This window comes from Cucurbita maxima, unplaced genomic scaffold, assembly GCF_002738345.1.
Source record: "Cucurbita maxima cultivar Rimu unplaced genomic scaffold, Cmax_1.0 Cma_Scf00016, whole genome shotgun sequence".
Lineage (NCBI taxonomy): Eukaryota > Viridiplantae > Streptophyta > Magnoliopsida > Cucurbitales > Cucurbitaceae > Cucurbita > Cucurbita maxima.
The window spans coordinates 914,298-939,338 of NW_019272032.1; the positions used below are offsets into that span (position 1 = coordinate 914,298).

The 25,041-nt window shown below is 35.6% G+C and overlaps 4 protein-coding genes and 1 long non-coding RNA gene across 7 annotated transcripts in view; 1 reads left to right on the forward strand and 4 right to left on the reverse strand.

Moving 5' to 3' along the window:
* The window catches only part of LOC111490889 (phosphoglucomutase, chloroplastic-like), a 12,033-nt gene extending 6,199 nt beyond the window's left edge, over nt 1-5,834 (reverse strand). For all 3 annotated transcript variants that reach the window (XR_002719637.1, XR_002719636.1, XM_023139538.1), the window contains exons 1-10: nt 5,562-5,834; nt 5,260-5,325; nt 4,830-4,874; nt 4,645-4,737; nt 4,511-4,563; nt 2,118-2,169; nt 1,949-2,017; nt 1,675-1,743; nt 378-500; nt 208-260 (exon numbers count right to left, since the gene is read on the reverse strand). Coding sequence is in view for 1 of the 3 variants with exons in the window: in XM_023139538.1 (XP_022995306.1) it covers nt 208-260; nt 378-500; nt 1,675-1,743; nt 1,949-2,017; nt 2,118-2,169; nt 4,511-4,563; nt 4,645-4,737; nt 4,830-4,874; nt 5,260-5,325; nt 5,562-5,792 (854 nt within the window). In the remaining 2 variants the exon portion in view is untranslated. The remainder of the gene's footprint in view (nt 1-207; nt 261-377; nt 501-1,674; nt 1,744-1,948; nt 2,018-2,117; nt 2,170-4,510; nt 4,564-4,644; nt 4,738-4,829; nt 4,875-5,259; nt 5,326-5,561) is intronic.
* On the reverse strand, nt 2,901-4,504 carry LOC111490893. The gene is made up of 2 exons (XR_002719638.1): nt 3,504-4,504; nt 2,901-3,447 (listed from the first exon to the last, which is right to left on the reverse strand). It is a non-coding gene; the product is annotated as an uncharacterized LOC111490893 (long non-coding RNA).
* Nucleotides 5,835-7,155: 1,321 nt separating the features above from the next.
* Nucleotides 7,156-10,757, forward strand: LOC111490891 (probable fructokinase-7). The gene is made up of 7 exons (XM_023139541.1): nt 7,156-7,304; nt 8,775-8,992; nt 9,099-9,311; nt 9,403-9,600; nt 9,983-10,123; nt 10,254-10,370; nt 10,468-10,757. The coding sequence occupies exons 1-7, from the start codon at nt 7,283-7,285 to the stop codon at nt 10,603-10,605; spliced, it is 1,047 nt and encodes a 348-aa protein (XP_022995309.1). The 5' UTR covers nt 7,156-7,282; the 3' UTR covers nt 10,606-10,757.
* A 5,558-nt stretch (nt 10,758-16,315) lies between these two features.
* Nucleotides 16,316-20,513, reverse strand: LOC111490892 (MADS-box protein AGL42-like). The gene is made up of 7 exons (XM_023139542.1): nt 20,168-20,513; nt 18,668-18,749; nt 17,917-17,978; nt 17,742-17,841; nt 16,960-17,001; nt 16,743-16,784; nt 16,316-16,625 (listed from the first exon to the last, which is right to left on the reverse strand). The coding sequence occupies exons 1-7, from the start codon at nt 20,347-20,349 to the stop codon at nt 16,491-16,493; spliced, it is 645 nt and encodes a 214-aa protein (XP_022995310.1). The 5' UTR covers nt 20,350-20,513; the 3' UTR covers nt 16,316-16,490.
* A 2,314-nt stretch (nt 20,514-22,827) lies between these two features.
* On the reverse strand, nt 22,828-24,798 carry LOC111490890 (molybdenum cofactor sulfurase). The gene has a single exon (XM_023139539.1). It carries the CDS (start codon nt 24,766-24,768, stop codon nt 22,897-22,899), a length of 1,872 nt encoding a protein of 623 aa, XP_022995307.1. The 5' UTR covers nt 24,769-24,798; the 3' UTR covers nt 22,828-22,896.
* Nucleotides 24,799-25,041: the final 243 nt, after the last annotated feature.

Genomic DNA, 25,041 nt, shown 5'->3' on the forward strand with positions numbered 1-25,041 from the left:
AATAAAAAAAAAAAAAAAAATATCAGTGCAATTGGCTCTAAAGTCTGGTAATGTCAATGTCACACATTCAAAACCTGTCAGCACCACTGACATTTTGTCAGCTCCAGGCCGAGCCCAGCGTTCTGTGGGATAGAAAATTGTTTAATTTTGGAAAGATACCAACACGCCACCAAGACTTATTATAGGCATTAAACTAAAAACTCTAACCTGAAATCTGAACGTGACAGCAGTTTTTTTATGAGTGGAAAATCAAATACATTCTGCAGAAGATCCATATCTTTCTGTTAATCCTCGGGAATAATCATATTTAATATTTAAATATTTCATGTTTTCTTTTTCCTTTTCATTTTTGTGGTGTGTGCGAGGGTATCAATCACCTCCATCAGCTCCAAATAGTCAGAAACAGGATGTACAACTTCAACACTGAAGTTCCCATACTTAATTTCTCCAAGGCGAGAGAGGTCAACATCAGGAATATCGGCAAATTTTATTTCAGATATCTGCAAAATACTTGCACAAATACAACCTCATAAGATAGTAAAGGGGGTCGCCAATATAAGAGTTACACTGATGCTAGAGTGATAAACATGAAATCAAATAGGAAAAGCCATGGGTTAAAATGCAATATTCTGGAATCTAATGTATTCAGTAACATCACTTTGTTTTCCTTATAAAAAGAAAAGAAGGCTTTATAAACGAGAAGATAGGGACACATACAAGTCCTAGTTAAGTAATTTATTGACCATCAAAGAAAAAAAGGCATGCGGTCAGAAGTTAATATCAATAATAAAAGAGTTTCAAAATGATCCTTGTTTATGGCATATGCCAATTGATTAACTCGTTTTCACCATCATTGTTGGACCCAGCACTATTCTTCTCCTATTGTCTTCTCAAATCAATATAATGAGTTTTTTTTTTTAAAATAATTAGGTCTAAAACATACTTGGTTCTCATACTGCATACAAAAGTTTAGGGACTGAATAGTTTCTTTGGGGATGAAATATGTTTTTTACCCTAGAAATCAATTGTCTGCACCAGCAACTATGCAAGTGTCCTTCATAATTGAGAAACTCTTCTCTTCCTTTCCAGCCTAATAAACCACAAAACTGCAAATTAACAAAACCCCTCCCTCTGAAAGGAGATCAGGTCCAACGTGTCCTCCTCCAACATTTCACGAATATCCAACCCCAGCAAAAGAAAATGGTAAAACTTATCCCAACCAAAAACACCTCCACACTCTAGTGGAAAAAGGACAACCACAGTAAATGAAGATCCTCAACTTTGCTCCAACACAAAGCACACCAGTTCAGGCCAATGCCATGACAGGAGGCTTTTTGCAAGACGTCAAAAGTTAATATTTCCCGAAGCAACCAACCAAAGAAAAGAAGCGAATGTTATTTGAGATTTTTATTTCCATCAGGAAGTGAAGAAAGTAAGAGATGGCAACAAAGCTGAAAGAGGAGACCAAACAAACAAATTGGGAGCTTACTAGAGAAGGACCGAAATGGCTCAAGGAGAACTTTAATCTAAACAACAAGAGGATAAAAAGTGTACAAGACATTGAATGCAATAAGCATATAACAGGATAATTGATCAATTAGAAAGCAGACAAGATACTTGACCAAAAAAATCTAAATAAATGAACCAATCACGAAGGCAGAAACATATACTTACAGAAAGAGTGTTTCCATATATTTTGTCTGTAATTGATTCAGGTGCAGGCTGCCCACTGCTATAATTAAACTGAAAAGTCAATACAATTAAGTCAGATTACAATCTTACAACTACCTATACTAATTTTCGTGGATAAGATAAGATCAAAATGTTCCACTAACATCATGATTTTTGCGACCAAAAAAATAAGCTTCATTTAAAAGTTGCATTTTGACCAACAATTCAGTTTAACTAAAGATATAGCACAGTACAAAAATGAACAAGGAAAATTTACCTTAATACCCCAGTCATATTCAGGCCCACCAGGATTGTGACTTGCACTCATTATAAATCCTCCATTGGCCTGTGAGAATTAAACACAGAATAATGCAGAAGGCAAAGGAGAAAATTAAATGTCACACCAAAATGCTTGATCATTTCATAACCCTATAGAACAAACTTGCCTTCCTCCTTCGTATTACAGCAGAGACAGCTGGAGTGGACAAAATACCTTCCCTGTATCATATAAATTTCATTCTATTTCACACACATTCTATTATATTTAACTTTTTGTAATGCCCAAATAAAAGTGTCATAGCCATCATTGCATTCATCTGGCTACTGGTATTAGCTAAAAACAATAGTTTTTTTTAATTTCAGGTTTACAAATAAAAATTCAAGAGAATCACAATCAAACACTGGCTCCCTCTCGGCAAAAATTATATTCCCCCTCACAAATTATAGTCTCAATGATCTCAAAGAAAATTGGTTACAAGGATGATTACGAAAAGCAATACACACCGAGGCCCCAAAGATAGATGTGAAACCTAACCAAGGACCACATCTCAACCCACAGATTCTCAATCCTCTACAACTCTTTCCATGAAAGGGAGGACAAAGAAGAAACTTCTCCACCATAGAACTATACCATTTAGGCTGAACCATGCTAAAGTCGAATGTCTCGAGAAAACAGCTCCACACTGAGTGAGCTCACAAGTCCACAGGAGATGATCAAGATCCTCTCCCTACAAAGGATACAACATTGAAGGCCTATCAAGTGAGATGAACTCCTCTGAACTTGATCCAAGGTATTAACCCTGCCATGAGGGACCTTCCACATAATTTTACCTTCTTGGGAATTTTAAAGGACAGTGTTTTCCCCTTTTCATCCCATTAGCTCGGCTCATCCAAAATAAGTATCTTAAAAATTTGATAATCTCACCGAATCTCTAATTGTATTTTTTTTATTTATATTTTAAATCAATAATAATAAGATGAATGAGACTTCAATTACTATGCTATATCTATAAGAGAACGTACAAATGTATTTGAATATCTTGAGTTGTCGAAGTGAAGATTAGTTTCATATTATTTAATGAGCATTTTGTATTTCATAAAAGTTGGGGGCAACATAATCCTTACATTACATCCTACCCTCTTGTATTTCATAAAAATTGGGGGCAACATAATCCTTATATTATATCCTACCCAATTTTCAGGCATTAAGATACGCTTTAGATGTGGATGGTTATCATAAGAAATTCCCAACATATCATAAGATTTCCTTTCTGAAAAATTTGCACAATTCTGAACCCAATTTTGTGCGAGTTAATGTGGCGAATTCTTCGGAAATATGGATGGAAAGGAATCAAAGAATCTTCAAAGACAAGCAGCCTTACTTATTTGAAGGCATCTTCATGATGTTATCTATCGAAGCCTTACTTATTTGATACTAATTTAAATTGGCATGCTTTTATATCTCCTCCATAACTTTCCTTTATAATATGTTGCTACCTTATTGGCATGCTTTTATATCTCCTCCATAACTTTCCTTTATAATATGTTGCTACCTTGTGGAGTTCGTATTTTTTAGCATTAGTCTCTTTTCATTTCTTCAATGGAAAGTCTCATTTCTGGTTCAAAAAAATAAGGAACGTCATTTGAAGAACATTTGGTGGGACTCCTAACACTTCAATCATGATAATCCCTAGACTAGACTGTTTGAGTTGTGCCTCCACTAGAAGCCAAATGACTCATTGTTGAGATTTATATTCACGATTGAGCCATTGAAGAGGCTAGCTTAATTATTATTGTTAATAGCAGAAACCACATACTTGATTCTGGTCTTTTGGCCCTTGTACAGCCATCTGGATAGTTAAATGCCCAAAACAAGGTGAAATCCTTCTGATGGAGTTCAGTGTTGGGGGATTTGGTGTTGGTCAAAGAACTCAAAGCCACAAGCATTCAACCTGTCCCAACCAATGCTGCTAATGCAAGCAAAGAAATATAAGCTCACATGTTCCTCAAACACCCTTTTTCTGCCAATTTATGGTAGACTGTCCACTTGATGTCTCTGATCACATACTACCATGTCAGCCTTCCTTTACGGTATATGACTATGCTTACTAGGCACTTCCTTAAATCCAAAGCTAAAATCGTTTAGCTTTACTACCATTGAAAAAACAAAAATTTCAAGCGCACAATAATCTCAACCTCCACAAGATATTTATTCACAGTTCTATAAATAATTTCTCAAAATCTATTTTGCAAAATAAATTGCTAAACAGCTCCATGGGGTTTGGTTACGTAGGGTATCTTCCCTTAATTTTTTTTTATTATCTTTTCATGATTACTGAGTATTCTCTTTTTAAAAAACAAAAGTGAAAACAAGCATCCATGAGTTTAGCCATGATAGGGGAAACAGAAAGCATGCACATTTAGTGACCCATACCAAAACATACTCGATACATGCATGTATAAAACAAGAGAATTGCTGGGTTAACTTTACAATACAGAACTCCAAAATACAAGAAAAGGTCATAGTATGTGGAAATTACTCAAAGGTAGGTCTACTTACTTCCCGACCAATATTTTCCCAACACCGTTTCCTGCAGCAATTTTGATGATAATCTGCAATACATCTGCGAAAATTAATTGATAAGTTCTAAGGAAACTAAACTACAATCAAGAAGAAACAGCTCCAGAAGAGACCTGCGCAGCTTCTTTATTAAAATAGCGACCATCGCCTCCTAAAACCAACAGCCCATTTTTGTAATCCACTAGTGGCAAAGAATTGAACAATGCCTGCAGAAGCAAAATGCTCAAGTAGCACAAACTTCAATCTCATGATGAGATATCATAGATTAACATTGCCTGCAGAATGCAAACATTCAAACCTGGATCCAATTTGCAAGGTAATTTTCCTGCTTAAATAGTTTCACCTAAAAGACATGTAAATTAACAAAGTGAGTTGTGAGTGAAGGCACAATGCCACAAAAATCCCAAGAATATGATAAAGGGCAGGGATAATTCAATAAGCACTACATCAATACATCGAAGACTAAATTCTAAAAACAAGAACAGCAATGGTTCATTAAACCGCTTGTTGGCCGTTTTCCCGCCATTGAACAACCACGGCAGATGGTACAAGTTCATCCACATTATCAATCCATTAACGAACTCGCTTCAAATTAGAAACTTCCAGTGCTCATACAGAACTCGTTATACGGAATTTTACCATCCTCTCCTTCGGCTTCTTTAATTTTTTTTAACAGTAAATCAATAATCATCGAAATTCACGCGCTAATATCCTTTAAAATATGCCACCTTCTTCCGGAGACCACTGGTTCCAGTTTTCTGGCCTTCAATCGGCTTTGTCGGAATGAAATCAATCTGGAAAGCCAACATACACATCATGTAATCAACATCAACAGCAATGCAAACCAAAACACAAACACACAAAATCCATGAATCAAAATAAAATTCTCATCCAGCAACAACAAATCACAATGATAACAAGTAAAAACAAAAAAAAAAAAAAAACGTGCAATAAGCGCTCATTGAGAAAGAGAACAAATAAGAGAGAGAGAGAGAGAGAGAGACAGAGAGTGATCGAGCGTGATAGTTACCTTCACACCTGAAGGCTCCGCAACAATTGCAGGAGAAGAAGAGGAGGAGGAGGAAGAAGACGAAGATGCCTTGACAGCGATAGAGTGAGATGCAATTCGAGGAGATGAAACAAAAGCTGTAGAAGGAGGAATTGCTTGAGAAGAAGCTCCATTGGAAGAAAACGGGAATGAACATCGTCTTGTTAGCGGGGAAGAGAGGAGATTGTGGAGGCCGAGGAAGGGGGAAGCCATTGACGACGAGGAATATGAACGTTGGAAGCGATCAATCCACTGTCTGTAACAGAGAAAAGGAAAAGAATATATATATAGTTGGGACTTCGCGCCTGCCACGTATGCACTCTACTTTTTCAATACACGTACGTACAATTGCCGGTTCGCCGACTCTAAATAGAAAATTAAATAATAATAATAATTACACTAATACTAATTTTTCTTGGTAGAGATTTCCTTCCAACTCGGGCAAAACTGTTTCAAGTGAGGCTGAAAATATATATTTTATTAAAATTTAAATTTGACTAAATTAATAAAAATATATATTTTATAGTATCAACTGAAAATTAATTTTTTTATTATGATTTTAACATTAAAATGTTTTTTAAATTTTAAAAACAATTTTATGGTTTCTCTTTAGTTTTTTTTTTTTTTTAAATTAAGAATATTAATAAAATTTTCGAAATTGTATTAATAAAACATTTAAAAAAAATTACCCATAATGCAAAGTGAAAATGTAATTTTTTTTTTTAATAATTTAGTCTTTAATTTTTTAAAAAGTATATTTTAATCATATAAAATATTACTAAATTTATGGTAAGTTTTACATTTTCGATAAGTATTCAAATTCCCATTTAAAATTAAAAATAAAAAATAAACAAAGTTGGGCTTCATTTTTATTGTTGTTTATTTTTTAAAAAAATATATGGACACTAACTTTTTATAAAGAATCTTAACATTAATTTTTGCAATGGAATCCCTAAATTAAGGAATTTATTTATGTGTAACGTGTTCATTTATTGAATATATTATGTTTCTAATTTCTTTATTTTAAAAAATTAAATTTATTTACTTAGAATATATATTTTAAATTTTAGAAAATTTGAAATTATGAAGTAATTTAAATATTATTATAGGCAACAATTTAATTACAATCTAATTGAAAAGGGTTCACATAATTCGATAACCTAAAAAGTTTAATCAACTCCATTTGAATTGGGTTACGAGGTGCATTGAGTTTAAATATGAGTTTCCTAAAATTAGATTAATTTAAAACTATTAGAAAGATAATTTTTCAAAACATATATTTAAATTAATTTTTAAAGTTAATTAAAAAATAAAAAATAGATATTTTACCCAATTGTAAATTTTCTCACAAGATTTACTGAATTTTAATGTTGTTTCCAAGTATGAAAACCAAATTTACCGTTTAACAATAAATAAATAAAGGCAAAAGAAGTAACACAAAGAAAGCCGGTGTAGAAAAACAAGGAGGTAAAAAAAGTCAATGAAGAAGAATCCCGCGGTAAAATTTTGTCTGTGGGTGCCCACTTTTTCTGCCCATCATCACCTTCTACCCTTCTTTAACCATTTTCACATCTTCTTCTCCCATTCCTTCTCCTCTAATCGAACCAAACCAAACCAAACCAAACCAAACTCCCTCTCTGTTCCTTCTTCTGCAATTCTTCTTCCACTCTTCCCTTCATTCAATCTCTCTGTAACTCCCAACAATGGCCAATTCTCTCTCCCCTGGTATGTTTTCGATTTGATCCGATTTGGGTTCTTTTTTTTTTTTAGTTCATTTCTCGATTCCCTCTTCTGGGTTCAGCTCAAACACTGTTCTTTATGATCTTTCATTTCATTTTCTTCTCGATTTGATCTGGGTCTGTTTTGTTTTTCGTTTTCGTTTTGGAATCATGCTTTGAATCTTTCCGGAGTCTTTTGTCAAATGTTTTTTTGTTTTTTGTTTTGCTTGTCATTGGATTTCTCGACATTTTGTTGTTATACTTGTTTGATTCTTAATGGGTTTTCATTGTTTCTTTTAGCTTTGCTGAGATTTGAGATTCGTTTGTTGTTGATTATCCCATGATTCTCATTCTTTTGATTCTATTTGTCTCTAATTCAATGTGGTTGCGTGAAGAAGAAGATAATAGAAGAGTTTCTGATTAGTGTAGAGATTTTGCTTTGAGTGTAAATTCAAAATTGCTCTGGCTATCAATGTTCTAACGTAAATTCTTTTTATAGATCATTTATTGATTTGTGACTTGAAACCAAAGAATTTGAAGAAAATATGAGATGTTTGGTGAGATTTCACATCGGTTGGAGAGGAGAATGAAACAATCCTTATAGGGGTGTGGAAGCCTCTCCCCAGACGTGTTTTAAAAAACTTGAGGGGAAACCCGAAAGGGAAAGCTCAAGAGGACAATATCGGCTAGCGGTGGGCAGTAACATGGTATTAAAGCCAGACACCAAGCGGTGTGCCAGTGAGGACACTGGCCCCCAAGGGAGTGGATTGTGAGTTCCCACATTAGTTGGAGAGGAGAACGAAACATTCCGCATGTTTTAAAAACCTTGAGGGGAAGCCTAAAAGGGAAAGCCTAAGGAGGACAATATTTGCTAGCGATGGGTTCTAACATGATATTAGAGCCAGACACCGAGCGATGTGCCAGCGAGGACGCTGGCCTCAAGGGAGGTGGATTGTGAGATCCCACATCGGTTGGAGAGGAGAACGAAACATTTCTTACAAGGGTGTGTAATCCTCTCCTAACAAACGTGTTTTAAAAATCTTGAGGGGAAGCCTGAAATGGAAAACTCAAAGAGGACAATATTTGCTAGCGGTAGGTTGTAACATGGTATTAGAGCTAGACACCGAGCAGTGTGCCAGCGAGGATGCTGGCCCCCAAAGGGGGTGGATTGTGAGATCTCACATCGGTTGGAGAGGAGAATGAAACATTCCTTATAAGAGTATGAAAACCTCTTAGAGCCAGACACCGAGCAGTGTGCCAACGAGGACGCTGCCCCCAAAGGGGTGGATTGTGAGATCTCACATCGGTCGGAGAATAGAATGAAACATTCCTTATAAGAGTATGAAAACCTCTCCCTTGCAGATGTGTTTTAAAAACCTTGAGGGGAAGCCCAAAGAGAACAATATCTGTTAGCGGTGTGCTTGGACGGTAAAAATGTTGTTCTGAGTGTTGATTTCAAGGAGATTGGCTTTTACAGGTATGATTAAGGATCTTTCCAAAGGATTTGAAGGGAAATGTGAAGCTAAAGACTCCCTTGTAGTTTGCTTTGGGGAAGTTTTGATAGATTTTGTGCCAACAGTAGGTGGAGTTTCACTTGCTGAAGCTCCGGCTTTCAAGAAAGCCCCTGGTGGTGCTCCTGCAAATGTGGCTGTTGGCATGTCAAGGCTTGGTGGCTCCTCAGCTTTCATTGGCAAGGTCCAATTTCACACACTTAAACTCTTCACATTCAATCAAACTGTTGAATCCTCGAACGTTTTTGATAGTTCGAAGGCGGTTGCCTCCATTTTTCGTTATGTTATAGGTAGGTGATGATGAGTTTGGATATATGTTGGTAGACGTTTTGAAACAAAACAATGTGGATTGTTCTGGAGTGCGGTTTGACTCGAAAGCAAGGACAGCTCTGGCATTCGTCACGCTTCGAGCAGATGGCGAACGTGAATTTCTTTTCTTTCGCCACCCAAGTGCTGATATGCTTCTCACCGAACGTGAACTCGAGGTTAAAGTTATTGAGCAGGCAAGTCTCGTGTTCTTCTCTAGAGCTCGTGTTCCGTTCACTACACTTTTTTGCTGATATTTCTTGCAAATTTGAAATCGTTTTGATTCAGGCGAAGATCTTCCATTATGGATCAATTAGTTTGATTGATGAACCAAGCAAGTCAGCTCATCTAGCTGCACTGAAACTTGCAAGAAAATCTGGCTGCCTTCTCTCTTATGATCCCAACTTGAGATTGGCTTTGTGGCCTTCACCGGAGGCGGCTCGGGATGGCATCATGAGCATCTGGGATCAAGCTGACATTGTTAAGGTATAGTGTTTGTTTATGAAGCATTTTGGTACCTGCTTATGTGAGATCCCTCCTCGGTTGGAAAGGGGAACAGGGGAACGAAACACTCCTTATAAGGGAGTGGAAACCTCTCCCTAGTAAACGCATTTTAAAACTGTGAGGCTACGACAATACATAACGGACCAAAGTGGAGAATATCAATCTCACATTGGTTAGAGAGGGGAACAAAGTACCCTTTATAAGGGTGTGGAAACCTCTCTCTAACAGACGCGTTTTAAAACCGTGAGGCTAAGGGTGATACGTAACGGGTCAAAGCAGACAATATCTGTTAGCGATAGGATTGGACTGTTTAAGTGTGAAAATTGTATAGCATTCTTTTCATTCTCTGGTAAAATTTATGCAGATAAGTGAGGATGAAATTACTTTCTTGACTGGTGGAGACGATCCCTACGATGATAACGTAGTGTTGAAAAAGCTTTTTCGTCCGAATTTCAAGCTTTTAATTGTGACCGAAGGGCCACACGGCTGTAGATATTATACTCAAGTAAGCGTTTTAGGAATTCGTTCGATCTTTCCTTTTCTTGTGGTCTCATTCTTCGACCATAGATCGTTTAAGTTTGAACTCAAAACTTCCTATATAGTCATTCTTTCTCATATGACAATGTCCTATACAGAAATTTCGAGGCAGGGTTGCTGGTATCAAATCCAACTCGGTCGACACAACCGGTGCAGGCGATGCATTCGTGAGCGGGATATTGTTCGGCTTAGCTTCTGATTTGAGCATCTTTCAGGTTCCATTTGTTCTCGCCTAATGCATCAAAATGATGATGTCTTTTACTCCTACATACTGGTTCATCATATTCACATAAAAGAGTTTCCTTCTGGCAGGACGAGCAACGGCTCCGAGACGCTCTACGCTTTGCAAATGCGTGCGGTGCCCTCACCGTGATGGAGAGAGGAGCCATCCCCGCTCTACCAACGAAAGAAGCTGTCGAAAACTTGTTATCCAAAGCCACCTCTGTATGATAACAGCCCTTTTCTTGGTGTGTTTGCTTTGTTTCAATTAGGCCAATGTAATTTGAGTTTCCTTCCTGGTTGGTTGAATTAGCTTTGACCTCATTTTAAATTGTTTGCAACAGCACCATGTCTTCTAATAAATGCTATATCCTTCTTGTTCACTGTTTGGGCTGTAAGTGTTATAAATGTATATTGATGGACACAATCATCAGAATCCACTTTTTAGTTTGGATTTTAAACTATGAACATGTAACACCCGAGACCACTTCTAGTAGATATTGTCTATTTTAGTCTGTTACGTATTGCCATCAGCTTCATGGTTTTAAAATGCATCTGCTAGAGAGAAGTTTTCACACAATTATAAGGAATGTTTCGTTCTCCTCTCCAATTGATGTGGGATCTCACAATCCCCCCTTAGAGGACTAACGTATTCGTGGGCACACCACCCGGTGTTTGGCTCTTATACCATTTGTAGCAATCTGATACCACCGCTAGTAGATATTATTCGCTTTGGCCTGTTACGTATTGTCATCAGTCTTATGGTTTTAAAATGCGCATGTTAGGGAGAGGTTTCTACGTTCTTACAAGCAATGCTTAGTTTTCCTCTCCAACCGATATGGAATTTCACAATCCCCCATCCTTGGAGGCTAGTGTCTTCACTGGTACACTGCCATGTGTCTGACTCTAATACCATTTATAACAGCCCGAGACCACCACTAGTAGATATTGTCCGCTTTGACCCGTTACACATCACTGTCAGCCTCATGGTTTTAAAACGTGTCTGTTAGGGAGAAGTTTCCACTCTTATAAGAAATGTTTCGTTCTCCTCTCCAACCGATGTGGGATCTCACAATCCACCTCCTGGGGGGCCGGTGTTCTCGTTGGCACACCGTTTGGTGTCTGGTTTTAATACTATTTGTAACAGCCCAAGACCATCACTAGTAGATATTGTCCGCTTTGGCTCGTTACGTATCATCGATAACCTCATGGTTTTAAAACACGTCTACTAGGGGAGTTTTCCATGTTAGGTTGAACGACACATTGACCTCACCTAGGGTCACGTCCTCATGTATTTATAGATGTGTATAATGAAAATTACATTCTAAATCATAGATGGAGTAACAAACCATGAAGTCATAGATTTGGTAACAAAACTATGAAATCTAACAAACCAGTAAATCATAGATTTGGTAACAAAAATAGTAAACCACCAGATTATTTTACTATATACATATATGATCTATTCTACGTTTAACATTTCACACCCTTATAAAGAATGTTGTGTTCTTCTTTCCAATTGATATGAGATCTCACAAAACATATCCCTTTTGAACATTGTTTAATAGATTTTAAAATATGAACCTAACCCTTTTAAACCTATTGTAGAAGCTATACGAAATTTTAGAACTTAGCTTAGAGTAGAGACAAGTAAGTCATGCCTAAAATCACCAACGAAGGAAAGTACATGTACACATGAGAGAGTACGACTGTGAAACGATGCAGGTAGCAGCACGGGGAGCTGCGAGCGAGGAACACAGGCAGTTTTTAATGACCAAAGTTATTAGAGCAGTAGAGTTGAATAAAGAGTAGCCAAGTGCTCATGGCCTTCTCTTGTCATTAAAGTTTAAGCCAAACCTGGGTTCATCTTCATTGTGATTCTGCAGAAGAGTACCATACGCAACCCTTGTTTCGTGACGTCCAAGGAGTTGCACTCATGCTGCCATGGCAGAAGGACACATCTTCAAGAGGATTTGTACTACTAATTCGTCCTTCGATTCTCATTTTCGTCTACCTTTTTCTTTTTCTCGATCCCGTTTGTTCAGGATATTTAGTAATAAATTATAGTTTACCATATATATTATATTTGATATTTTATTATAAGACAAATATTAGATATTTGCCTTATTATCATAGGTATCTTTCCATTTATTGTTATTTCCATTTATTACTATTTTCATATAATTCATTTGATTATAAATAAGATAACTTTCACACCATTTAGGTGTGGTGGATTAATCAAACATTCACATGGTATCAGATTTTAATTTTATATGTTCTTGTTTCATATTTTAAATTTATCAATTTAATATAATTTCAGTGTATATTATATTTGTCTTAGATTATCTAATATTTTATGTTTATTTTTTCAATTTATATTAATTTTATATGTTATTTTATATGTAAATTAATTTTGATTTTAAGAGAAAATAATTATATAGTTAATAGCATTTTTTTTATTGAATTATATTTATACATCATAAAAATAGAGAAATAATATGCTTTGTGTGTGTGTGTTTTTTTTTTTTTTAATATTGGAGGATGATCGTTGAAAATTTAAAATAAATAAATAAAATTCAAATCTGAACTCACTACTCAGATATTGTTCTCTTTAGATTTTTTTTCGAACTTCCCTTCAAGATTTTTAAAACGTGACGTGTTATGGAGAAGTTTTCACATATTTATAAACAATGTTTCGTTTCCCTCTCTAATCGATATGGAAACTTATAATCCATTCATCTCCCTCCCTTGAGAACCGAGCATTCTCGCTTGCACTTGTTCTTCTCTCCAATTGGGATCTCACAATCCATCCTACTTTGGGGTCTAGTATTCTCGTTGGCATACCACTCGGTGTTCACTCCTTTTCGAGGCTCAGCGTTCTCATTGGCACACCGTTCAGTATCCACACCCCTTCAGGGCTCAGCATCCTTGTTGGCACACCATCCAGTGTCCACACCTCCTTAGGGTGCACCGTCATTGCTGGCACACCACCCAATGTCTACCCCCTTCAGAGTTCAGTGTCTTCGTTGACACATCACTTGGTGTCCACTCTCATTCGAGGCTCAGTGTCTTCGTTGGTACGCTGCCGCCAAGACCATACCCACTAGGAGGCCACACTCTGAGGTGAGCGGAAGTTTTGAATCTCACAAATCCCCACCAGACCATACCTCGTATTTAATACCCAATAGGCACTCGGCATGGCAAATTCAAAATGGATAGCAAATTCATGACCCATTTTCAAACATTTCAATTCCCCACAAGCAAACACCCATGGGACAGTCAGAGCACTTAAACAGACTTTACCAGAGACACAGAACCATAGAAGCTTAGGAAATTACATCCCCCAATGACAAACAAAACAAACAACACTCACCTGCCTCTACTTCCCTCCCTCTCCCATCATTTATAAACAAACCATCCCCATTTCTCTCTTCAAACAATGGCCAAACAATGGCTCTTTGGAGGAACCTCATCTCCCCGCCCAGCCCCCCGACCCACCATCGACCGACAACGACACCGCCAGTCTCTACCGGGCTGTATGAACACCCTCATTCATTTCTTTGATTCCCATTCCTTTCCTTTCACTCACTTAGCCCCCAATAAGCACCAACCATCCTCTTTAGACCATGTTTGTTCTTCAGGTGTTGTAGCACCAAGGAACAGCTTGGAATTGGGTCAAGAACAAAATGTGGAAATTCAAGTAAATTTTACTTTTTGTTGCATCAATTTTCAAAGAATAATGTAATTTTCTAATCATATGTTTTGAAATGCAGATGGGACTTGAAATCAACACAAACTTTGATCACAATGCATTGGATTCTCCAAGTGTCAAGACACCAAATCTCTTGGCTAGACTAATGGGTCTTGATATTCTTCCTCAAACCACCACCTCCCCTTCCACTACACGATCTCTCCCGAACAGCCCGAGAGTATCGTCGTCGAGGCTATCAGATGTCGACCATCATCACCATCGACACTCGCTCGATATTAACTTGGACAAAGAGAATAGCCAAATCTGCAAAGAGATGAAACAAGAAGAAGAACAAGTGAGAAGGAAAGTTGCACTTGTTGACATTACCAATAATAACAACAAATTGGTGTATGGTAAACTAAAAAATCAAGACGTGATGATGTCCAGGATGCATAGCTCGATATCAACACCGACACCGACGTCGAAACGGAGGCAAAAAGCAAAGCCTCCAGAAGAAAAAGAAGAAGGGTCTCCTCCTCCGGCGGCCAAAGTCCGTCATGAACAGGTGCTATAATATATATATATATATATATATTATCAATTTTATAATTTTTATTATTCTCTGAAAAAAACTTAGTTTATTTTTTAATTTCGAATATTTCAGTTTTTTTCTCTTTATTTTTGTAACTCTTAATATATATGAATAATATAATACAACTTCAATTTAAAAGCTAAGAAAAATAAATCTTGAAATTTTTAATTATAAAATATTTTTAAAAAATAGCTGCAAAATTGAAACATTGTTTTAATTTTTAATTTTTTTTGGATATTTTTTATTGGAAATTTATAAAAAAAATATGACCATTTTAAAATTTTAAAATTTTAAAAGCATTATTTTCAAGCGTATGAAAAGTATGTTTTAAATTTCATAATTGTACGGGCTAAGTCATTCCCCAAACAGCGATGCCGGTTCCCGAACGGCAAGCAGAGGGCGGCAGCGGAAGAGGTCGGCAGGAGAGCCACCGCGGACGGCGGAGCAGCCGAGTTCAAATACATAAAAAGAATATTAACTTCTCCAAATTGGTTCTCCCCCACCAACCCAATGAACCCATCAATCTTCCACCACCTAGAAACAAGTAGCGCCGCCGTGGGAGAGCCAAGGCTCGAGCGGGGGAACAAGGATGATGATGAAGTGTTGGGGGAAATGGTGAAGAATTGTAGAATAAGGATGATGACGATGAAGGGGTGGGAATTGGCACGTGCGAAATGTCATGTTCTGGAAGACATCGATTTCTTAATCGACAAAGATTTGGGGAACTGGAAGAAGATGTTGGAATTAGAAGGGGTCGTGAGGATCTTTGAGTTTCATATCTTGGACTCCCTCTTGCGAGAAACTACTGCCACCATTATGTCCCTACATAAACGCTGTCGTTTTGTAGCCTTGGATTTGTCCTCACGTGAGTCAGCCTCACCCACGTGAACTTTTTTTTTCTCTTTTTTTTTTTTTGAAAAATGTTGATTAATGGAACCAGAAAATTTTTAGATTACCTAATCTCAGCCACTTTTTATATAAATAAATAAATAAATAAAGTGAGAAAGATTATATTATAATATTAAATTTTAAATTTTTAGAAACTTATAAAAATTTATTAGGCTTATGAAGTGATTAAAATAATTTTAATATAAATTCTATTCTTATTTCACTCTAACATTACATGTTGAATTTTATATATTATATATATTCTTATGAAATATTATTAATTATAATTTTTAAATACAAATTATATTGAGAAAAAAAAAACAAATATTCTCGTAATTTAGTGAAGATGGAGAATAACATAGGAGGGAGACAAATTTCCAATAACAATTAGTTACCATTTTATTTTTACTTTTTAGGAAGGTAAAAAAGGAGTGGTAAAAACAAAATTTACTCCAAAATAAAGAAAAAAAGAAAAAAGAAACTAATAGATTGTCTCCTAAAAGGTGTAAGAAAGTAAGAAGTTCATTTAAGGCGTTGAAATGAAAATACAGAGTGAACAGTGAACACAAAACTGCTGCAAACATTCATGAGATTTCATCGCTGCTCAGACCCCACTCCCTCACCAGTTCATCATTCAAATCTTAACCCCTTTTTATTATTATTATATATTTCTATTTATTCTCAAGAAATTAATTATTATAATTTGTTCTTTCTTTCTAAATTTTTAAACAACCATCTCCATACAACTAAAGAGCGATATTAGCCTATCATTAAGGGTCAAATACAATACATCCAGTAAACTGGAAAGCTAAATATTTGGCATAGAAAACAACCATTCAACCGTTTTTAAGGTTACACGTGGGCGCTTATTTATTTCATTCCTTATATCAATGAATTTCTATACGAGCCAGGCTTAAAAATGGTAGTAAAAAGTTTAGAACAGGATCATGAGCAAGGCAATCCAATGAACAATTTAGTGTTGATATGAGAAGGTTGACCATTTTGGGTGCATAATAAACTCATAATCCATCCTCCCTCATCTTCACCACCACCTTCTGCCTCCCATGGCTGAGTACCACACTAAATGTATTAACAAACATTTCAGAGTCCAACACAACCAACCACAACGACAGGGATTTTCGAGTTTCACAACGTTAAACCTTAGAACAACAAACAATGGGGAAAATGGGGTCTTACCTTTGCAGCTAACTTTATATTTTCCTCTATGAGCAGTTTCCCCTGATTCAACCAAACAAAACATACCAAAAGTTTTTATAATTCTATCAATTAAACTCCAAAACATTAAAAAATGAACGAGTTTAGACGTTTCGGTTTATTTATATCTCATATTTGAATCTAGAAAGAATAAATTGAAAAGGAATGAACTGAAAATATTTCAATGAAATTTCATTACCTTTTCAATCAGCTTCATTCTCTGCTCCTTGAATAGCTGAGACTGTAACCAAACGAAATTTTTTAACATATTTTTAGTCTCCGTAATCGCAACGGCCCAATCTAATATGAAAATTCATACCAATTGAATCTAAAAACGTTTATAAATATGCAAATCTCTAGATTAAAAATACTAAAACCTCTTAATCGAGATGATTTCATCTTAAATGATTGTTACTCTCGAGAATTCGATCTAACAATTTTATTGCAAAATAAAACCTTTAAGGAAACTAAGATTTGAATCGCTCCACAACTCTTGAGACGACTCAGGGAAGATCAAGGGTTTCATACAGCCTCAAAATGAAACCGAAACCCTTGACCTTCGGTAACTTTCATACTTCATAATCATAATTACCCACTAAGTAAATGCAACCTAAAAGTAAATAAAAAGTCTTAAAACTTAAAAAAATATTAACGAAACACCATAAATCTAAATTTTAATGGTCCATCGATAGTTTGTAACCATTTAAGAATAAATGAAGTCCCAGTATCTAAAAATCCTTATTACATAAATGAAGCTTGATTCTTCTTAATGTTTCCTTAATTGCAACTAACAATATTCTTCCCAACTTCTTCAAAATTCATATTGTACGACTGAAATGTCTTGGTTTATATCATAATCTATCAATCTTTTCATAATATGATATTCGAAGCGTTACTAACCCTAAAAGAGATATTCAATGTGTTAAAAGAGAGAGATTCAATGTGTTAAAAGGGCCTTGGTGTTCTAGAACAGAAACGTACCTTTCTTTCTCGAATACGAGTCAAGCTAAGTATCAACTGGGTTTCAATCTCTCGGATTTCCTCCAACGAACACGAATCCAACCCACGTCCCAACAGCTTCCTAAGACGAACAAATTCAAAAACTTAACCTAGAATGTTATTAGAAAGCAGTGTTATTAAGTTAGAAATTGCTTACTTTTGTGAAGTTTCAAGTTGCTCCATTTTCTTTGCCGTCATGTCAGCTTCCTGCTTCATTTGCTGCATACAATTTAAGTATTCCATTCATAATGACTTAGTTACATAACCCTTTGGATTAATAAGTTTTGAAGTGGGGTGTTTATTAGACAAAACCCTAAAAGTTTATGGATTGAATTTATAATCATCTATGAAAAAGTGTCCAAAACTACCGTTATATCGGAGTTTTAAGAGGGTCGACAAAACCTTTGTGTTATCTTCATTCTTGAGAGCATTTGAGGAGACATGGTTTAACGAAAATTTGCCCAAAACAATGTTCATATTGAACCTAAAACCTAGGGCAAGATTGAACCCGAATAAAAGTTAGTAGATCGAAAAACCTTAAGACCGCCTCAGCCTAGGTCGAAGCGCAGCCAAGACAAGTCAACAGAAACATACATGGATGTGCATTCCGCATGCCTATGGCCTAATAAGTCCCGAGAGAAGCCCTAATATGACTTTTTCCTAATTCTATTTGGAAGAGAGAGAAACTTTTACGTTAGAGAAACTATTAATTCTATTTGGACGTAATCTGGGACATGAAGAATAAAAAAAAAAATGAACCTAAAACCTCCTTTTTGCTACGTTTTAAACTCACTACACCGATATATCAACTTTTTCTCTTTAAAATACAAATTTTTAGTTGAATCACTTGTTGTTCAAATGTATTTTTATATAATCCGATTTGTGAATAGAAAGAAGGAAAAAGAAACCTGCATGTATACTTCGGAGCGAAGAGCGTTGGTCTGTCCATCTTTTCCATAACATCTATAACGCTCGATGGACTTATGTATACTGAGTCATCCAACAAAAAAAAAAAAAACATATAACAAAACACACATGATCAAATACTTGTGAAAATCTATAACATGTTCATGTTGCTTAATTTGAAAAAAGAAGAATTTATGCAAAATGAATAAATGAACATAAACCCTAGTTATAATTTTTTCAATATATAAAATTAATTTAGGTTAAATATATTAAATAGTTTTTAATACATTATAGACAAAATTTAAAATTTAAAATTTAAAAAGATGAAAAAACAAATTGAAGTTTAACTGTGACAAGGCATATTTATGTGTTCAGCTGACAAGGTAGGGCCTAGGCGTTATGACAGTTTTTTTTAATGTTGTTTTGAGAATCTTTGGTAGAAATACAAGATCCACATTTTTCAGACATGCAGACTACAACAACTTGTAAGAATGGGACTATATGTTTCTTTTTCAAACTATATTATAGTTTGATATTTATAAATATATCCGTGCTTGAAATTAATCTTCAAGTTTAATTTATTTAATTTAGAAGTGTTAGCGAGAAGAATTTGGTCTCAAGAATATTATTTCAAGCTTATCCCGACGTTCTTTTTTTAACATTGTGTGGGTTTTTGGGTCTTTGTGTTTCACGACGTGTTTTGTTCAACAGTAACAATAACTACTATAAACTACAATAACTTGCATCTAAGTTGATCTCAAAATTTAGATCTCATACACTTCGTCAATTTTATTTGGTATAATGAGTTTCAAATACCCACATGTTCAAAAGTCTTAATTTGCAAATTTTGAACCTCGACGAACCGTTTTTAGCAAGGGCTCGGATTGTTGTGTTTCAAACTAGGCAAACTAAGATACGAGACCCCTTTTGTATACTAACCATTTGGGTAATCCTCTAAAGGTCGTGAGTTGGACAAAGGATTACGTCAATGGAATACCAAGAGTTTTTTTTCTTAGATTCATCGTCAAATTAAATGGTTTTACTGTTCGAATGACTCATATACCGTTTCTATAACATTTAAGCATGTCTTCTAGAAAATTATTGTTCTCCGTGAGTTTTCTCATCGCAAATATCTTTTAGATGCATGTAGTAACGTAACTATTAATTCAATCACAACAAGCTTTCTGAATAACTTAAGAATCAATATCCAAATCATTCTATTTACTTGATCAAACCAAACCCAGAAGAAAATTTTAAACAATTTTTTAAGAGCTACAATTTCCCAGAAGGAAGATCTTACAAAACCCTAGATGAAATCTAAGAGGTACAATTTTGAATAAATAATCACAGTGAAGTAGATAGATATGACTAAGATTAGACTCATAAACAAACCCTAATTTCCCCATCGTCGCCCTTTTAGTTCTACAGATTCAAATCAAAACAGCTAAACAAAATGAATTTAGGCGATTTCTGAATCAGAAGAACAAGAAAAAATGACTTACTCGGTGCTTGAAAACTCATAAAGCCTTCCTTTCTGAGAGAAAATCATGACAGAAACTTCAGCATCGCACAGAACAGAGAGCTCATACGCCTTCTTCAACAGCCCATTTCGTCTCTTCGAGAATGTCACTTGACGATTTGTCGCGTTTTCTATTCGTTTCATTTCCACCCTCCCTCTCACCATTGTTGTTTTCAGATTCAGAAGCTCAGCTGGGATTAGTTCCAAGATTATTGGGCCAAAAACTGGAAAGATTGAGCTCAAAAGGGGATTTGAGCTTTCTTTTTCGTTTGTGCCGAATGAGAAGAGCAGATATAAATTTGGGCTCGTGTTTTGGGGGGTTTTTTGAGGGAATAATGAGAAGATAAGGGGCCTTGTTGCAAATATATATATATATATATATAAAAGGAGGAAATAAACCATAAAAGAAGAAAGGACATGGAAATGTAGAATGAAACCTTTCTTAATAAAGACACTTTCAAATTATGAAGTTAACAGACATTCTATTGTGATATTTGTTATCCCTCAAGTAAGTTAACTAAGTAGAATTTTGGTCTTTTTGAATGATGAAAGTCTCACATCGGCTAATTTAGGAAATGATCATGAGTTTATAAGTGATGAATACTAACTCCATTGGCATGAGGCCTTTTGGGAAGCCCAAAGCAAAACCATGAAAGCTTATGCTCAAAGTGGACAATATCATACCATTGTGTAGAGTCGTGTTCATCTAACATGGTATCAGAGTCATGCCCTAAACTGACTAAGACTCCAAAGAAGTCAAGCCTCGATTAAGGGTAGGTGTTGAATGATGAAAGTCCCACATTGATTAATTTAGGTAATGATCATGAGTTTATAAGTGAGGAATACTAACTCCATTGACATGAGGCATTTTGGGAATGTCTATCATAGATAATGCACTATAATAAGAATAGTAAATACATAATTAACAAGTAAAATAAGGTTTGGAACGGGCACACGGTCATGGTCATGGACAACACGGATATTTGACACGTGGTCACTATGGTCGTGGCATGTAATATTTATTCATACCAAACACAATAAATTATGTTGTCTTATAAGGACAAACATAATAATTTTGAAAAATCAAAAGAAAACAAAATAATTTATGACGCAACCAATATAGTACCAAATATAGTACCCATAATGTAATTCAATATTGAAATTTATTAAGTTTCTATTATTTTGTCACCTTTTTTTTGAATAGTAATATTTGTGGCAATTATTTGTACAAAAATACATATTTATATAAATAAAATCCTTTTGAAATTAAAATTTTCTTGTAGTATTTATTTTGGAGGAATTTTATTTATTTATGGAACTTTAAGGATAAAATTAAAATAATATATGATTTTGCGTGCATACAAGCTCGGTGGTTCTCTCATTTTGGTAAAATTAAGGCCCACGCTATTTAATTTGACACTGAAATATATTTTTTATAATAAATTTTTGTTTTTTAATATATGTATATATATATATATATATATTTAATTATTGTGTTGCTAACTGGCTTCATAAATTCAAGAGTTATTACCGTACAATTTCGTGTGTGATGGATGGACCAACCAGAATTCGACAGCACATGGTCAACGTGGTCCCCATGATATTACCTCTACCAATGGGGTGTGACCGTCACGTGATCTCCTCCTTTGGCGTATAACCCTTATAAACCACTCTTTTCATGGGAGGAATTGACTTGAAAGCGACGTTTTAAATTAATAAAAATACCATTTAATTTTAATAGCTTTAATAATACTTTTATAAAAAAAATACTCTTGCACCTATTAAAAATAAATAAAAAAATTATTATCTTTAAAATAATACTATTAAGTTTTATTAATATTCTTATATTTTTTAAAAAGATTTAAAAATATATTGACGGTTAGTACATGTTTTAAAAATATTCATAAACTTTTTAAAATAACATTAAAATGTTTGTATATAAGGATACGATTTTATTTTATTCCGATTGTTATAATTTTTTTTTTTGAATTTTTTTTTTAATATATAAAAGTAAAGTATGAATTTGGGTTGAGTTAGGCGATAAACTCATTTAAAATGTTTCGATTAACCCATCTAACCAACTTAAAAAAAATTGTTAATTTAAAAGATTTATCGGACCCAACTCAACTCAAAATGCATCGAAATCGAGCTTGTGGGTAGCCCGTATTGCTCCTCCAGTTGGACCTCATGGACTCTGGACGTGTCGACGGTCCAGGCAAGGGCCTCTGCAAGGGTTCCGTTCCATCATCTCGATCAAATTTTGAAAGGGCTAAAGAAAGAACTCAAGCCCTCTTCTAAAGCCCAATAGGCCCACTAAAGTCATTTGAGGATTTACCCATCCATCGGAACGACTAAGTTTAGGGCATGACTCTAATATTATATTAAATTGTTGTCTAGTTCGAGTATAAGCTCTAGTGATTTTACTTTAAGCTTACTGGGAGAGAGTATTATTTTATTATTAACTCAGGATCCTTCTCTAAATTAGCTGAAATATGACCTTCATCATCCAACTAGCTATACTCAAATTAACAACATTTTTAAGAATTAATGGTATATGATCATGACATCTTTTTAAGAATTAATGGTATATGATCAAGACATAAAGATGTCATAAAGACGGATCGAGACATTGGGTTAGCTATCTCGGAGCCAAGCTCGAACAAATCAAGACAAGAACAGCTCTTGATGTATATCCAATAAGGGATGAATGAACTAAAGAACTTCAAGAACAGTCCTCTGATTAAGCGCAGTGTATCTCCATCGCTCCTTCTCGACAAAATCAGCATCCAAAAACTGAGCAACAAAGCACCAAAGCTTATAAACATCATCAAAATTGGTCAAAAATCCAAGAGCAGCAGTCACCACACTGATCCCCAAGTTAGCTTTCACCTTCTTCATCTTCTCATCTTTCCCAACCTCCTTTCGCTCAAGAACCCTCCCTTTCTCCTCTGCATACTTCTCAGGAAACCAAATGTTCTGCAAAAATCCATAGCTTAGCGAAATGTTGCTTCGATCTGCAAGCTTCTGCACAAGAACAGGCTCAACTTTCTCCCCTTTCCAATCGAAAACATTGAACGCCAGAGCTGGTCCTCTGTCGAATTTCACCTTTGGGCCGTAGATCTTAACTAGAGATACCCCTTCTGTGTTTGGATGTTTGAGCTTCAACAATGAACTCACCAGCCAATTGATTAGGCATCGTGCTCTTGTTGATATCAATATCAGTCCCAATGAGTCCATTTGATCCAATCCTTTGCATTTTGTTTCGATTTCTGAAACATTTGACCCCAAATTTGGGTCCTCCTCTGTTTCTGGAAACTGGGTTGTTGATGTTTGTGCTGTTTTCATTGATTCATATGAAATTGGACCTGAAAATGAGCTTGTTGATGGAACCATTTGAGACATGAACTGCTGATGATGAATTTCCAGCTCCGTGTCAGTCCCGGATGAGTCCTCAGCTAGCTGAAACAGCTTGTCAGCAGGAACAAGATTCACAATTCCAACATTTGAGGAACAAGAATTGGTGTCGAGAATTGAAATGACAGTTTTTTTCACAAGAAGACACCCAAATCCAGATGGGTTTTCGCCAAACACTTTGTAGAAAGAACAGACAAGAAAATCAGGTCGAAACAAAGATAATCCAAAACAATCCATATCTTTAGGACCCAAAGCACAAGCATCGACAAGAACATGCCACCGATTTTCCTGCGCTATACTCATCCATAAATAAGGATATCTAGCACCCGTAATCCTGGAATGTAATGGAAAAACAAAAAGACCCTTATTAGTTTTCTTCTTCTTGTTCTTACTCACGATCATTTCCTTCAATTTCCGTGAGTTTATCCTCAATCTCGGCCATGAAAATTCAGCTGACATAGTCAAAGCTCCTCTGTTTTGAGAAGTGTTGACCATGGCTTCCACTGCTTCACTTTCGTAGTCATAAACAGTCAAAAGCTTGTTGCTGGTATGAAATGGGTATGATTCTGCTAAGAGTTTGAAGGCGGAGGTTCGATTCGCGGTGAAAACCATGGAATAATCGGAATCTGAAACGTTGAGGAATCGGAATATTCGTCTTTTAATGGCGGATTCTAGGTCAGAATCGAGGCCATTTTCAAGGAGGCGAGATTTAAAATTGCCAGTTCTGTAAGAAACGCCGAAGAAAGGGAAATTTAAATTGGAAGAAGGAAATGGGTTGTGGTGTTTTTGGAATTGGTGGTAGGAAAATAGACCGATTCCGATGTAATCGAGACACGTGTGGTTTGTGAAGTTGAGATGGTAATATTGTTTGTTTCTGATTTGGTCGATTTTCTGGGTTTGGTTATACTGTGGGAAGGCGGCGAGGAACAGAGACAGAGCTTGCGGCGGCCCCGGGAGAGATTCCGGGTTTGTGAAATTGGTGTTAGGGAACACTCCGGCAATGGCTTTGGCGGTGAAGTCGCGTCGGGAGGCGGCGGAAGTTCGAGGGGTGGTGGAGGTTGTCGAGGTGGAGGAAGGGAAGTTGAGTAGTGGTGTTGGGCAACAGCTGCTTCCTCCGCCGCTTCCGCCGCCGCATGCTGCCGCGATCTCCATCAGGCACGGCGGTTGCATCTCCGTTTTTGGGGTTTTTTGTTGTCTTCTTCGCGGAGGGGTTTTTTTGTTGTCTTATAATTGGGTTTGCCTGTTAAAGTTTTTATTTTTATTTTTAAATTTAATTATTTATTTTAATTGGTGTGTAAAAAATATTTTTAGGTCTTTTTCATAAGGGAAACAATTGGGTATTAATTTAATAATTTTAGGGGTAATTTAGACATTTTAAAACAATTTAAATAAAATATATATATTTTTAATGAAATTAATGTTTTAATTTCAAAAGTAAAAAAA

What these genes read in the sequence shown, in the direction of transcription:
- LOC111490891 (XM_023139541.1), top strand. Translation starts at nt 7,283, where the DNA reads ATGGCCAATTCTCTCTCCCCTG. An exon ending in CCTCAGCTTTCATTGGCAAG is followed by an intron (nt 8,993 to 9,098) that starts GTCCAATTTCAC and finishes GTTATGTTATAG; the next exon opens with GTAGGTGATGATGAGTTTGG. An exon ending in ATCAAGCTGACATTGTTAAG is followed by an intron (nt 9,601 to 9,982) that starts GTATAGTGTTTG and finishes AAATTTATGCAG; the next exon opens with ATAAGTGAGGATGAAATTAC.
- LOC111490892 (XM_023139542.1), bottom strand. Translation starts at nt 20,349, where the DNA reads ATGGTGAGAGGGAGGGTGGAAATGAAACGAATAGAAAACGCGACAAAT. An exon ending in TATGAGTTTTCAAGCACCGA is followed by an intron (nt 18,750 to 20,167) that starts GTAAGTCATTTT and finishes TGGATGACTCAG; the next exon opens with TATACATAAGTCCATCGAGC. An exon ending in CAACTTGAAACTTCACAAAA is followed by an intron (nt 17,842 to 17,916) that starts GTAAGCAATTTC and finishes TGTTCGTCTTAG; the next exon opens with GAAGCTGTTGGGACGTGGGT.
- LOC111490890 (XM_023139539.1), bottom strand. Translation starts at nt 24,768, where the DNA reads ATGCAACCGCCGTGCCTGATGGAGATCGCGGCAGCATGCGGCGGCGGA.